General features: G+C 36.9%; 1 protein-coding gene across 1 annotated transcript; it reads left to right on the top strand.

Annotated features, from left to right (window-relative positions):
* The first annotated feature begins 803 nt into the window (after window positions 1-803).
* ISOC1 (isochorismatase domain containing 1) lies at window positions 804-12143 on the top strand. Its single transcript, XM_026673958.2, has 5 exons — window positions 804-1534; window positions 8405-8524; window positions 8632-8835; window positions 8961-9077; window positions 11021-12143. Exons 1-5 carry the CDS (start codon window positions 1055-1057, stop codon window positions 11165-11167), a joined length of 1068 nt encoding a protein of 355 aa, XP_026529743.1. The 5' UTR covers window positions 804-1054; the 3' UTR covers window positions 11168-12143.
* The last annotated feature ends 1680 nt before the right edge of the window (window positions 12144-13823 follow it).

Below are 13823 nucleotides of genomic sequence, written 5' to 3'. Positions count from 1 at the left end.
CACCAAGCCACACCCACCAACTTAGCCACGCCCACAGAAACAGTTGTTAAAAAAATTGAATCTCACCCCTGGAGGTAACCAGTGCATTTAAACCATTTGGTAGAAAAGTGGCACTGTACTTGTATTTTTGGCTCCAGCAGTGCACACAAGTGCCAAGGGGAAGTTGCTTCATTGCATTTTAGTGCCAATACAGGAAATATTTTCCCTTTGCTTGCACCATTGGGAAAATGAAAGCTACCTGACTGGCTCAGTCAGATAGCTTTCATTTTCCCAGTGGTGCAAGCAAAGGGAAAATATTTCCTGTATTGGCAATCTGTGTCTTAACCATGTGTGGGAAGACCCAGGCCGTAGAGCCTAGGTTGGCACCTCCAACTCTACCAAACTTACAGCCATCCAACTGAATAAAGACCATTCATGAAATATGTTCATTTGGAATTTTTCTAGTTAAATTTTCGGTAACAGGCAATTTTATCATCTCAGAGCGCAACAAAGTTATGTGGAATGTTTCGATCCATAACAGTAATTTGTCACTGGGTTTTATTTTAATAATTGTGCTTAAATTTGATTTTGTAAGCTGTCTTTAAAAAAAAGCGGGGGGACTGTATGTTTCTCTCTGCTTGACATTATCCCACATCACTACCTACACCTTCCGTTTTCTCGGTTCGCTACATGCGCTGGAGGCACCGTAATCCACAGCTGCCGGGCACAGCTGGCATGGCCCCTTTTGAGAAGGGGAGGGGGCACGAGGGGCAGTGTGGCCTCCCTAAGAGACCGCCCTCTCTTCTAAACCTCCTCTTCAGACCCGCCGCGGAAAAGGCTTGGACTGGAGCCGCGGCTCTCGGCGACAGCGCCTCATTGCCGTCCCGGTGCGCTACCTCTACAGCTCAAGGTGTCCGGCCGTGTGCGCACCAGTCCGGCCAGGGGGAGCGAGGCTCTCTCTCTCTCTCTCTCTCCCCACCACACGGCTTCCTTCTCATTTCAAGAGGGGAGCAACGACCTTTCCCCTTCCGCGTCCCCACCTGGCGGTGACTCGCCCTTCCCAAGGCAGGTTCTTATGGTGAGAAGGAGGAGTAGAAGCCGCGATTGGGGGCAGCCGGCGCCTCCCGTCTGGCCAGGCGGCGGCGGCGGCGACGGCGGTGACAGGAGGAGGAGGAGCTGCGCCGGCGGAGCGGAACTGGAGCGGGTGCCGGCGAACATGGCGGCGTCGGCGGCGGAGCAGCAGCTTTCGGAAGCCTCAGCCGTTTTCGCTCCTCTCCCGCTCAGCAGCGGCGGCGGCGGCGGCGGCAGCGGCTCTGGGTCTGTGCCGGTGCTCTTTTGCTTCTCGGTCTTCGCCAGGCCTTCGACGGTGCCACACGGCTCCGGCTACGAGATGCTAATTCAGAAGTTCTTGAGTCTCTACGGCGACCAACTCGACATGCACCGCAAGTTCGTGGTGCAGCTCTTCTCCGAGGAGTGGAGCCAATACATCGATCTGCCCAAGGGCTTCCTGGTGAACGAGCGGTGCAAATTGCGCCTCGTGCCCCTGCAGATACAGGTGGGTGGCGGTGAAAAAGAGCAAGGACGCACGCGCCCTGGCGTGCACGGGTGTGGGTGTGGGTGTGTATTTGTGTGTCTCTGAGTGAATGCAAGAACAGCGCCGCCTCGACCGTTGAAGCGAAGGCCCTTCTCACCGTCGGGCGTCCAGTGGGAGCCTTTTACACCCAATGTGCGCTGGGGGAAAAAGGTGAAATCCGCTGGATAACAGCGGAGTGGCCAAAGGCACACTGTGCGCACCTTCTGCAAGCCAGTTTTGGTTCTCTTAACAAAATGACTACATATGGTGGGTTGTATCAACTCTCTGAACCATTAAATAGCCATTCACAGTTTGTCCTAGTGTGTTGAACCAATCCATCTTGGCTTATATTTCCATCGGTTGTGACCCCTTAGAATGGAAACAATCTTTAACATGCATGTTGTGTAAACACGGGTGACATTGAAGTAAAACATTTTGGTCTTGGGCATTTAAAAAACAAAGTTTTTCCAGCTTGTACACCGGTTTAGGTTAGTCCACACAACATTGGTTATTCAATGTGTTATTCAACAATGTGTTATTCAACACATTGGTTAAACCTAATTCATTGGCTGTCAGCACTAAGAGTAACAAATATTTATAATGATTCACAGAGCTCATTCCTGCTTTGTGCGTGTGTAGGATCTATTATGTTAACAGAATAACAGGGAAGGAACCTTGGAGGTCTTCTAATCCAACCCCCTAACTTTACAGAGGACATAACCTCTGTAACAGAGGCTCCACTTCATGCTAGTTTATTGCTGAGGCAGATTAAAGCTGATCCAGCAAAAAAAAAAAAAAAAAAAAAAAGTGGTGTTTTCTATGCTGAATAACCATTCTGTGCTGTGTGAAGATGATCTTCAGTCAGTGATCTGCAGGACCAACTTCTTCCACCAAACAATGGTTTCTATGCTATCATGGCCATTTCTTGGTTGGCTGTGGGAATGATCGAAAACTTGCCTTGCAGCCAGTTCAAGGGGACATTCACTTCTGCAAGCTCACTGTTCCCACTCTGCATAGCCCAGCATTACCTCCTGCTGTAGGGATTTCAGCCTCCGTTGCTTTGTGACCTCATTCTTCATCTCATTTTGTTTCTTTCTCTCTTGGCACGCATCACCATACCCAGGAAAGTACAGATCCTTTGTCTTTCCTGCTCCTCTTTCCTTAGTGTATCTTCCCTTAACCCTTGCTTTCAGTGCTTGCAGGAGAACATCTATGCGTGATCCAGGAGGGGAGCGAGGCAGGCAGCAGAGAAGAATCCCATTTCCTACTTGGGAAACCTAATCCCCATTATGTTAATGGTGGCATCACTACTGACTCCTTGTTCAGAATATTCAGAAAGAGGAACGTTGAGTTTAATAATCAGTGAATTTCCTTTCGTTTTAATGGTAGCGGGAAAGTACCAATGGATAAAATTGGGTAAAGCTTGAGTATTCCCAGATCACACTTTAATGACAATTATAAATGGTGGAGGGAATGATAGTTTGCCATAGAAGGTGATCTTGGCTGAAGTGCCTTGTGAATATTAATAGGTAGCCAAGCACCCAGATTGAGATCACCTGACCTTGGGGTACTGGGATGGCTAGAACTTATACGATAAATCATAACTATTTGCATAGCGGCATTGTAAGTTGGAATGATCTCTGACTGAATGTTCATAGGTTGAATTATGCAGTGCAAAATGTATGAACCAAAAGAAACGTTTGTAACACTGAGTATTAGAGGTTCTAAAAAGTAAATACAGGTAGCTTCAGATTTTCATTATCAGAATATAAAAATAAATGACTGTTACATAGTACATCTATCTATTTATCAATTATTAAACACTGATTTTGAAGCACCCAAACATCTTTATAATCTTTATAATGTTATGCTGTTACTAGGTTCCATTTTAAATCAGGAAGAGGGCCTTCTCAGCTGCTGCCCCTGCATTGTGGAACATCTTGTCCTCGGAGGTGAGGAAAGCCCTCAATCTTTTGGCCTTCCACAAAGGGGTCAAAACTTAACTGTGTAACCTTGTGTGGGGGACACAGAGGCCCACGCAACCATATGACTATCACCCCCGCCTGTATTAACAACTGTTAATCCCCTACCTTGGAATTCCTCACCTTCTGAAATTTTTATAACCTTTCTATAATTCTAAAACTTTTAAGCCTAAATTATTCTGATTTTAATGTTTGATTTTATTGTTGGTATTATACACTGCCCAGAGACCCTTTCCAATGGAAAGGGGAAATAAATAAACAAATAACCAACTAACCAAACAAACAAACAACTGTAAATTTTACAGCAAGTAAGCATCTCTATGCAATAGCATATATTGTTCTTTTAGAGCTCCAGTGCTGATGATTATTGAAATAAGATCAACAGCAGATAGTCGATATGGCAAACTATTTGCTCTAAACCTCCTGTGCAGGATTTAGACTTACCCTTGCTTTTACCCCAAGAGAATTGTCTTAATTTACCCTAGTTGCAATGTCCATCTCATTTCTTATGCCATTCTAGGAAATCTCTATAAAATGGAGTAAAAGAGAGAAGAGATGGCATTGCACTGCACTTAGAAGTCTGAATAAAACTTTCCTCATAGAACATGACAAGGACATTCTGGGTTATATTTTAGAACCTGAAAGCCACTGTTAGTATTTCTTCACTAGTAACATCAGTCAACATTATTCAACCATTATTGTTCTGCCCTATCAGCAGTATTCAGTCATCATTGTTATGCTGTGTCAGACTTGACATTGCCATCATGATGTTTAAGTGAGGCTATAAAACATGAGAATTTCCAATAGAAATCTATAACACTAGTACTCGGTGCTAGGGATTGACCCTCAGACCTGATGTGCAAAATTGGGTGACTTTTTCTTTTAAGGCAGTTTTTAGCCCTTGGAATTTATTGTTAAAGCATTCATTTTTGGGGTCAATTTACTTGAACCTGGACTTCTGTTACAACAGAAGTATTGGTACTAGTCTGATACCGATGAATTTTCAATATCTACATTTTAGGTTTTTTTATTTATTTTATTTTTATTTGTCAATTGCTTACAAGATAATAGATATAAGTAAAAACATAGTTATGAATACATGGATACATATAAGAAAAATAAAAATATATAAAAGAAACAATAGGATAGGGACGGTAGGCACGTTGGTCCGCTTATGCATGCCCTACAGACCTCTTAGGAAAGGGGTGAGGTCAATAGTAGAGAGTCTAAGGTTAAAGTTTTTGGGGTTTGGGGAAAAAAACACAGAGTCAGGTAGAGTGTTCCAGACATTGACCACTCTCTTGCTGAAGTCGCATTTCCTGCAATCAAGTTTGGTGCAGCTAACCTTGAGTTTGTATCTATTGTTTGCTCTTGTGTTGTTATGGTTGAAGCTGAATTATTCATTGACTGGTAGGACATTGCAATATATGATTTTATATACTATACTTAAATCGGACCGAAGGTGGTGTAGTTCTAGGTTTTCTAAGTCTAGAATTTCGAGTCTGGTGGCATAAGGTATTCTGCAATGAGTAGAGGAGTGGAGAACTCTTCTTGTGAAATATTTCTGGACATTCTCAAAGGTGTTAATATCAGATACATAATATGGGTTCCAGACTGATGAACTGTATTCGAGTATTAGTCTAGCAAATGTTTTGTATGGTCTAGTTATTAGTTTAATATTACCAGAGAAAAAGCTACATAAGATTAGGTTAACAACTCTTAATGACTTTTTGGCTATGTAGTTACAATGGGCTTTAGCACTTAGGTCAATTGAGATGAGGACTCCAAGATCCTTGACAGAGTTTGGATCATCAATAAGGTCTTGACTATTCAGCCTGTATTTTATTTTCTGATTTTTTTTTTGCCAATATGTAGGACAGAGCATTTATTTGTTGAGATTTGAAGTTGCCGTTTGCTTGACTGTTCTGATGCATAGTCAAGGTCTTTTTGAAGGGTAGCAGTATTGTCTGTGGTGTTGAATAGTTTTACATCATCAGCGAAGAGGACGCAGTTGCTCTGGATATGATCACAGAGGTAATTTATGTAGAGTATGAAAAGAGTTGGTCCTAGAACACTGCCTTGGGGGACACCACTATTGACAGGTACAGAATTTGATAGGACACTCCCAATTTTGACCATTTGTTGTCTGTTTGACAGGAATGCTTCTATCCAGTTATGCAGGTGTCCAGAGATACCGTAAGATTTTAGTTTTAAGAGTAGTTTGTCATGTACCACTGAATCAAAGGCTTTACAGAAGTCTATGTAGATTGTGTCTATTGCTTTGCCCTGATTGAATTGTGTAGTCCATATGTTTTTGCAGTGTAAAAGTTGCAGATTACATGATAGTTTTTTCCTAAAATCAAATTGTTTATTATTTTATGAGTATATCAGTCATAAAAATCATTCTATGTTGTTTTGATGTTATATTGTATGTAGTATTTGTTTTACATTATAAAAAAGCAAGTCTATGTATATTTCAAAAAAGATTCAAGAATTTGTCATTTTAATATTGAAGTCTTAATCAAGACATCTTGCATTCCTGCATTTGGTTCAGAAAGTAGTGCTACACTTTGAATGAATATTTAATACCCCTCAAAGAAGTTTCTTTTGCCTGGAATATTTTTTTAAAAAACTCAGGGATATGCAGTCTTTTTTTGGGTCAAGGGCTAGATTTAGCCTTTGAATATTTATGCAAAAAAAAAGAGCAAACAAGAAGCAGCATTGGAACAGAAGGGGAGAAAGGATTAAATGAAGGATTAAAATTAAATTTTAAAGAGCCCCTTTCTCTATTTAAAAGGGGTGCATAATATTCAAGCTGGCTTTACTAGAGATTGGACTCTAAATAGGTCTGGAACCAAATTTAATTTTTTTTTGAATACTCTTAACTACATTTCACTTAATAAATAAAGAAATGAAGTCAATAAAGTCATATCTTCTGTACCTTGAAATACTACATTTCAGCAGCAGCTTTTAGATGAACCCTGGAAATATTGTGGATTATATGAGTTAAGGAAAATATGTTCTTTTCAATCCCTCTTTTTTCTTCTATGGGCTAAATTACACTATATAGCATTTTTAGATTTTGCAATAGAAGTCTGTGTTTAGATATCTGCTTTTTGTAATAACTACATGCTTATGTTCAGAGTTGTATAAAGAAGTATTTGGCATTGTTTTAAAATGAACTTAATTTTCAGGAACTTGAAAGACAGATATACAATATATGTATGACATGTGTTTCCCTTTGATTTTGCTTGTTTGCTTGTTGCAGATACACTATATGTTTAATTATAGTTCGTGAAACAATTAATTAATAACACAAGTTAAATTGGTACTATTATAATCATATTATTTCCAGTTTCTTAAGAATTTAACTAAGGAAAAGTACTAAGACATGTTAGAATAGTGCCTGGTTCATTGAACTCATAGAACATCTTAAAGTTCTAGTGACTGCTTATCTATAGTGAAATCAGTTTTGATGTTGGCCAGAACCTAAAATAGAAAAACAAACCAGACATAAAACAGTACAGTTTCCTTCATGTATTTATGCATATGAAACATCAATACTTCAATTCTGCTTGTTCTTTCTTCAGAAGTTAAACTTAGAGGGCATAGTTCTGTGAATGTATACTCAAACAAAAGTCCATCTGAGTTGAATCAGGCCTACTCTGAAATATGTTAGGTTAGAATTGCAACCTAAACGTTCTAATTAGCTTACACATTTTTAGGAATACTTATTGAAATTAATATAATATATTCCAAGTTAACACGAACAGATTTTCAGTCTGTTCAGCTATCACACAACTTAGTTATCATAAAGGTCACTTGCTTGCCAAAACACATAGGCAGGTCATAAATAAATTAATATTTATGTATTAGTAATATCAAATGAGTATAAAACTTGTTAATTATTCCAAGGAGAAAAATAGTGATCAGGAAATAAGAAAAACGTATTGAGGCAAATGGTGATAATGATTTTCACATGCATATAATCACTGTTACATAGGAAAGAGAGTAGATTTTCCCCCCTGGCAACAGCTTCTCATGCTATGTGAGATACTTCTCTGAAGAACCCCTGAGCTTTCTTTGAGATAAAGAACAATAGGCTCTTCTGTGCACATTCATTTGTGAGATTTCTATTTCCCAATTTAAGCGTAAAATTGTACCTGAATCATTGCAGTCCTAGTTCAGCAGCTCAATCACACTATACCACAAAGGTTCACTTCTAGTGCTTTGGATCTAGCATTTCATTGAAAACATTATTGATGAAAAAACAAGAAAATTACACCTCAACACTTATATTTGAATGAGCAAAAACAATGAATTGCTAAACTTGCAAAAGTAAGCTTTAGTAACACATGTAATAAATGAAAGTATCTTTTTTATTATTTAATTTTCATATAAACCCCTCCCATAGTTACTTATTTTAAGTTTTTTTAAAAACCCGATCAATAAATAGAATATTGGTTTAAACTCCAAAACATTGGATTCATCTGATAAAATATTCATAAATTTCAAAGATAATGATAAAGATAGCAAAACTATATTACTATCTTTACACACTTGAAGGACATTTGGATTTCTCTCTCACAAACAATAACCTTCCTTACTAAAGCAGCTTGGTTTTAAAAGAGAGGATTTATGACTTAGAAAATAGTAACCTGGGAATATTTGATTCTAAGATAGGATTAAATATTCTACTGAAAAAAAATTAGTATGGATTTAGATTTCCACCAATTTAAAATATTTCTGTTTAAACAATGGAATCCTGAGTATATCTACTTGAATGTAACATAATTGAGAACAATGAGACAATTTTTAAATAAAATGGGATGGCAACCATAATAATTATTCCCTTCTTTCTTTATCTCAGATAACTACATTGGGTAATCTCACACCGTCTAGCACTGTGTTTTTCTGTTGTGATATGCAAGAAAGATTCAGACCTGCTATCAAGTATTTTGGAGATATTATCAGTGTAAGCCAACGATTGGTATGTATATTTGGTTCTTTGAAGGTCAAGTACTATTTTAATTGTACTATTATTGTTATGTTATTATTTAAATAAATTTTAATTTTTCTGGTTTTTTATCTTTTCAGCTTCAAGGTGCATGGATTTTAGGAATCCCAGTCATTGTAACTGAACAGTATCCTAAAGGTCTTGGAAGCACCGTTCAAGAAATTGACTTAATTGGAGCTAAACTTGTTTTACACAAAACAAAGTTTTCTATGGTGTTGCCTGAAGTTGAGGCTGCTATAGCAGAGATACCTGGACTCCGCAGTGTTGTTTTATTTGGAGTAGAAGTATGTATTTCATTTACCATATATTTATAGTTTTCCTCGAGCACCATTACTGCATTGAAATAAGGTAAAGTATCATTTGTAAATATATTAATTGCTGATATGATTTACTTTTATTCTTTTTCAAGACTCATGTATGCATTCAGCAGACAGCGCTGGAATTAGTTGGCAGAGGTTTGGAAGTTCATATTGTGGCTGATGCAACCTCTTCAAGAAGTATGATGGACAGAATGTTTGCTCTGGAGGTAATTTTATTAGATAGTTATGTGAGATTGGCTTCAGTAATGGTTAGATTGTAACAGTTTTTATAAGTATTATAATCCTGTAGTTTCAAATATTTCTATGGCGCAGAAAAGGAATTTTTTTTTTAATATTTCTTAAAATAGTATATTTGACTTCCCTACCATTGTTAACATCCACATAGTCTCTATTTCACTGGTTTCTTTTGCTGCAGTAACCGAAAATTAAAAATATAAGGATGAAAACAGAATTCATTCAAAGAAAACCTTGAAGTAGGATAGAAAACACGAAATCATTTCTAGAATGATTTAGCTTACTAAATGGCTTGCTAAAATAAAGGTGTATGACAAAGGTTTCAGCTGTCCTTTCTGCTTTGAGAGAGAAATCAAAAAATCTCACAAAACATAAGCCAAAACAATTTTAAATGTTTAGGGACAGGTGAAAAAAAATTATAGTAATACCAGGCTGACAATGGAGCAAAATCCCTACGGAGATTAATTCTTAAAATATTTCAAAAGGAACTAATGAATATCTGTGGAAGCAGCATATAGAAATTTGCCAAAGCAGGATAATTGCATTAGGTAACATACTTTTATTAGCTATTACTTAAATGATATGATACCCTACTCTAGTTCTGATTTTTGTATACAATACAAATGATAAGCAGAGGAATCCTAGTATTTGAGACACAGAACTCTGACACATGTGGAGTCCTCTTATACCAATAAAATAATAGAAAAAAGTATTTTAACCTTCTTAAACTATTTTTCTTTTGTTTTAATTAGAGAAAATAATGATGGTAGTTACAAATCTTAAGATGCACCATTATCTTGGGATATATGCATGGATTTTTGTTTTGTGGAAGAAGAATTTATCAAGCTAATATAATTAAGTAAATTTTTGGGTTTTGATTTTTGAACTTTAGCAAGAACTGCCTAGCTTGTGCAAAGTCAATAATTGTGTCTATATTTTATTTATTAAATTGATATGCTCCCCATTTCTCTACAAAATGACTCTGGGCAGCATCCAGACCACACTTCCCATTAAATTCAGTGGGGCAGGTTAGTCAAGGTTTAAGGTAATATAAAATGTTTGCTTATTACTTGAGGATTTTTACTGGCAATGTAATTTACAGTATCTTTTAAAAGCAAAGAAGGATATCTTTTCTATATAAACATTGACTATTATCAAAAGCAGTTATGTTATTTTATTTTTTTTATAAAAAATACTGAATACACCCAACATTTCTTTTTATCCCAAAATCCAAGGCATTTTAGAACAATTATAAAATATCAAGAATAAAAGACAATACAATTACTAGAATTAACATTCTGCTAAGATCTTTGAAAGAAACTCCAAGCTCTTCCTGTCTTTTTATTATATGAGAAAGCATGTTTTCTTTATGGGATAGATTTCTCAGAATACAGACACAAAGGTGAATATAACATAAGAGGTATCCCAAGCTTCATTTATTTCATCAGTGGCATAAGGAACGGTCTCTTAGCAACTATGTGACTAATTTATGTTGCTTTAATGTGCAAATCAGTGCATCTATTCCACATGTAACTGTTGAAATATATTATTTGTGAAAAGCAAAATGGACAAAGAAATGGGAAAATGTAGGAGTGGTATAACTGGAAGATGTTACTATACAGACCCCCATAAAATTCTGCAAAGGAACAGGAAAAAATGACAATTGGATGATAAAAGCCATGCCCAGAAGCTATTTATTTATTAGTTTATATATAATTGCTATTTATTATCCTTGTATTATTAATCTAAAATGTGATTTCAGTGAAATGGGATTATTTTCAAAACAGTTGCTTTTCTTGTTTAAGATAAATTATAATGCACTGCTATGAGGAAATTGTGAACTCTGGGTTTATTGTTCAAATGTTTCACAGCAGATATAATAGGCTTTATTTGTCCGTTGTTTTTTTTTTTTCAGCGCCTTGCTCGCACTGGGATTATTGTTACCACTAGTGAAGCTGTATTGCTGCAGCTGATAGCTGACAAAGATCATCCCAAATTCAAAGAAATCCAGAACCTCATTAAAGCAAGCGCTCCAGAGTCAGGACTTCTTTCTAAAGTATAAATACTCTTAAAATAATTTGACAGAGGAAAATGTTATGAATATATAAATACACTCTCATGTGCAGATATATAATCTCTCATACACGCTTATCAATTGCTGCAATTTGCTTGCAGTAGCAGAATTTGTTATATTATGCTTTCCAGGTGCTGGTATATTCTATAGTTGTAGCTTTTTGAGGCTTGGAATACCTTAGGGTTACTTTCTTTTCAGAACAAAGTTTAAAATAGAGGTACATGTTTGTCAGTATTGTAACCACTGATTGTAATTCAACTCCTCAAAAACAACCCCTGTATTTTTGTGAAACCTTTTTGACTGAATGAATAAATGAATAAACGTACTGTGGAATTCTTTTACTTTTTGTATGATTAATGCAGTGACATAGATAAACATGTTAATTATGTTTTAACATTCTATGAATGGGACAATATTTTAATCGAAGGATACAGAGAAGATGGTTGCTTAATCATTAGAGAAGGCAATATTATTAATGCATAGTTATTTGTGATATAGCTAGGGTGATTCTTAATTATTCAGGACTTTATTAAATGCTGTTACAAAATCATTTATTGTAAGTTTTTAACTGGAAAATTGTATAATGTTCACTTCAAAATCCCAAGCAGTTCTGTCAACTTATTAATGGGAACATATGAGAGATTGATGACCCTGAAGTAGGATATTTTATTTTACTTTTAAATATTCAAAAGAAGATGCTCAAGCTTCTCATTTCCAAATGTTGAAATAACTTCTTTCTGGATGTGTTGAGGGATTTATTTTTAATCCCTGAATGTATAGATTTAATGAACTCCATCTGGTTTCTGCATTAATTCTGGTAAATTAAAGATTTAGTAAAACCTGCATCAGTTTTATGCTGCATTTTGAAATACAGATGCTGAATACTGTTTTTTTAAAAAAGCCTGATTTAATAGAGTGTTTTGATGTACTGTTTTATAGCTAGAAATAAATTTGAGTAACCCTGCTCTTGTTACAGTTAATTCATTTGTCTTATAAATGATTCAAAGTATTCTAACATTTATATGAAAAATGCATGTGGCTTCTTAATATGAAATATATTTTGCAATATTGAAAACAATCATAATACAGATTTTAAAACAATAAACAATTCATAGTTGGAAACTTCTGAAACGTCTCTTAGCGCCCCACAGTCTACCACAAATGTTGGTTCTAAAAAGATGCATGTAATATAAAGTTCGATCTTTGATTTTGCTTATAAAGAACTTGTCTCGCCAGTTGAATTTCCCTTTATCTTGAAAAATTCAGCCCACTGACCCAGAGGTAGCATATCATTTAAAACACACTTTATTTTAAAGAAAACACAAAGCTGTCACAAATTAAAATAAGCACAGCATGGTACTGAGACAAAGATAAATATTTTAAAGAATCACAACTAAATATTATCAAACAGAGTAAGATAGATAGATAGATAGATAGATAGATAGATAGATAGATAGATAGAATGAATAAATGAGCAGCTGTACATAACTTATAAATGTATTCCAATATATTGGACCACGATAAATGGATGCACAATCAAAAACTCTATTCAATCACTGGGATTTTAACAACCTTATTTACTGTTGAGTATGCACAGGTGATATCCATAATGTTTTTTTCATTTCTGATGTGAACAGCTCTACAAAACTGTAAGTGATTTCTCAGTTTCAGAATTGATTTGCCATGCAACATGAATGGTTTATCATTGAGAAGGAAAAGATCCTTTCACGTGGTTACAGTTATGCACTATGCCATTTTCTGTTAGTAAGATACTATATAAAAAGAAACTCCTGGTTTCTTCAACAGAGATGTCCAATGACCATGACTACCTGGTACTTAACAGGTCCATGTGGATGTAGGTAGGTGATATATTTTGTGCTATTTATATATAAATCACTCAGCTTCTTGTGGAATAAAACCTACCTCTTTTATTAAGACTATTATTCAGAGATGTGTTCCTTAGGCTAGATAAGGCATAGATGTGTTGCTTCATAAGTTATCAACTAGGATCTTCCTTTACTATCCATTACACTTCTCCCATGAGAGAGACTGAGATTATTGTTAAGATCAAATAGGGGTCACCAACCTTTTGGACCTCAGGGACCACTAAACTCATAATTTTAAATCCTGTGGACCAGAAACCCTGGGAAAATTCCCAAAAAAATCTGTAGGAAAATTCCTCACCCCGTTTTCCTACCAATTGCTCATTCTTTATTTGGGATTGCAGGATACCATCTCCAGCTCCATTCTCAGGGTGGGAGACGGAGAGAGAGACTTTTGGCTTCATGCAACAGGCATGATATTCTTCCGATTAAAATCGGAATTCCGATTTTTTTAGGAATCGCCCTCTCCTTTCTCCCCACCCCTTCTTCTCCTTCCCCTCCCCTCGGAGGCCCCGAGTCAGGAGTTGCTGGCGCGGCTCCGCGCGGCTCCAGTCCCGCATTGCCTCAGGAAGGGAAAGGCAAAAAGGAAGAGCTGCAGCGGCGCTTTGCAACGGCAGCAGCGGCTCCTGGTTTTGCCTTTTCCTTCCCGAGGCAATGCGGGACTGGAGCCGCGTGGAGCTGCGCCGGCGGTAGCAACTCCTGACAGCCCCAGCCGGATACCTGAGCGGAGCCCGGGCGGTGCGAGCGGAGGCCGCTGAACG

The sequence above is a fragment of the Notechis scutatus genome, chromosome 2, assembly GCF_049901735.1.
Source record: "Notechis scutatus isolate UNSWTSFEM ecotype Mainland chromosome 2, rNotScu1.2, whole genome shotgun sequence".
NCBI lineage: Eukaryota > Metazoa > Chordata > Lepidosauria > Squamata > Elapidae > Notechis > Notechis scutatus.
This window is presented reverse-complemented; position numbering and strand designations above follow the sequence as displayed.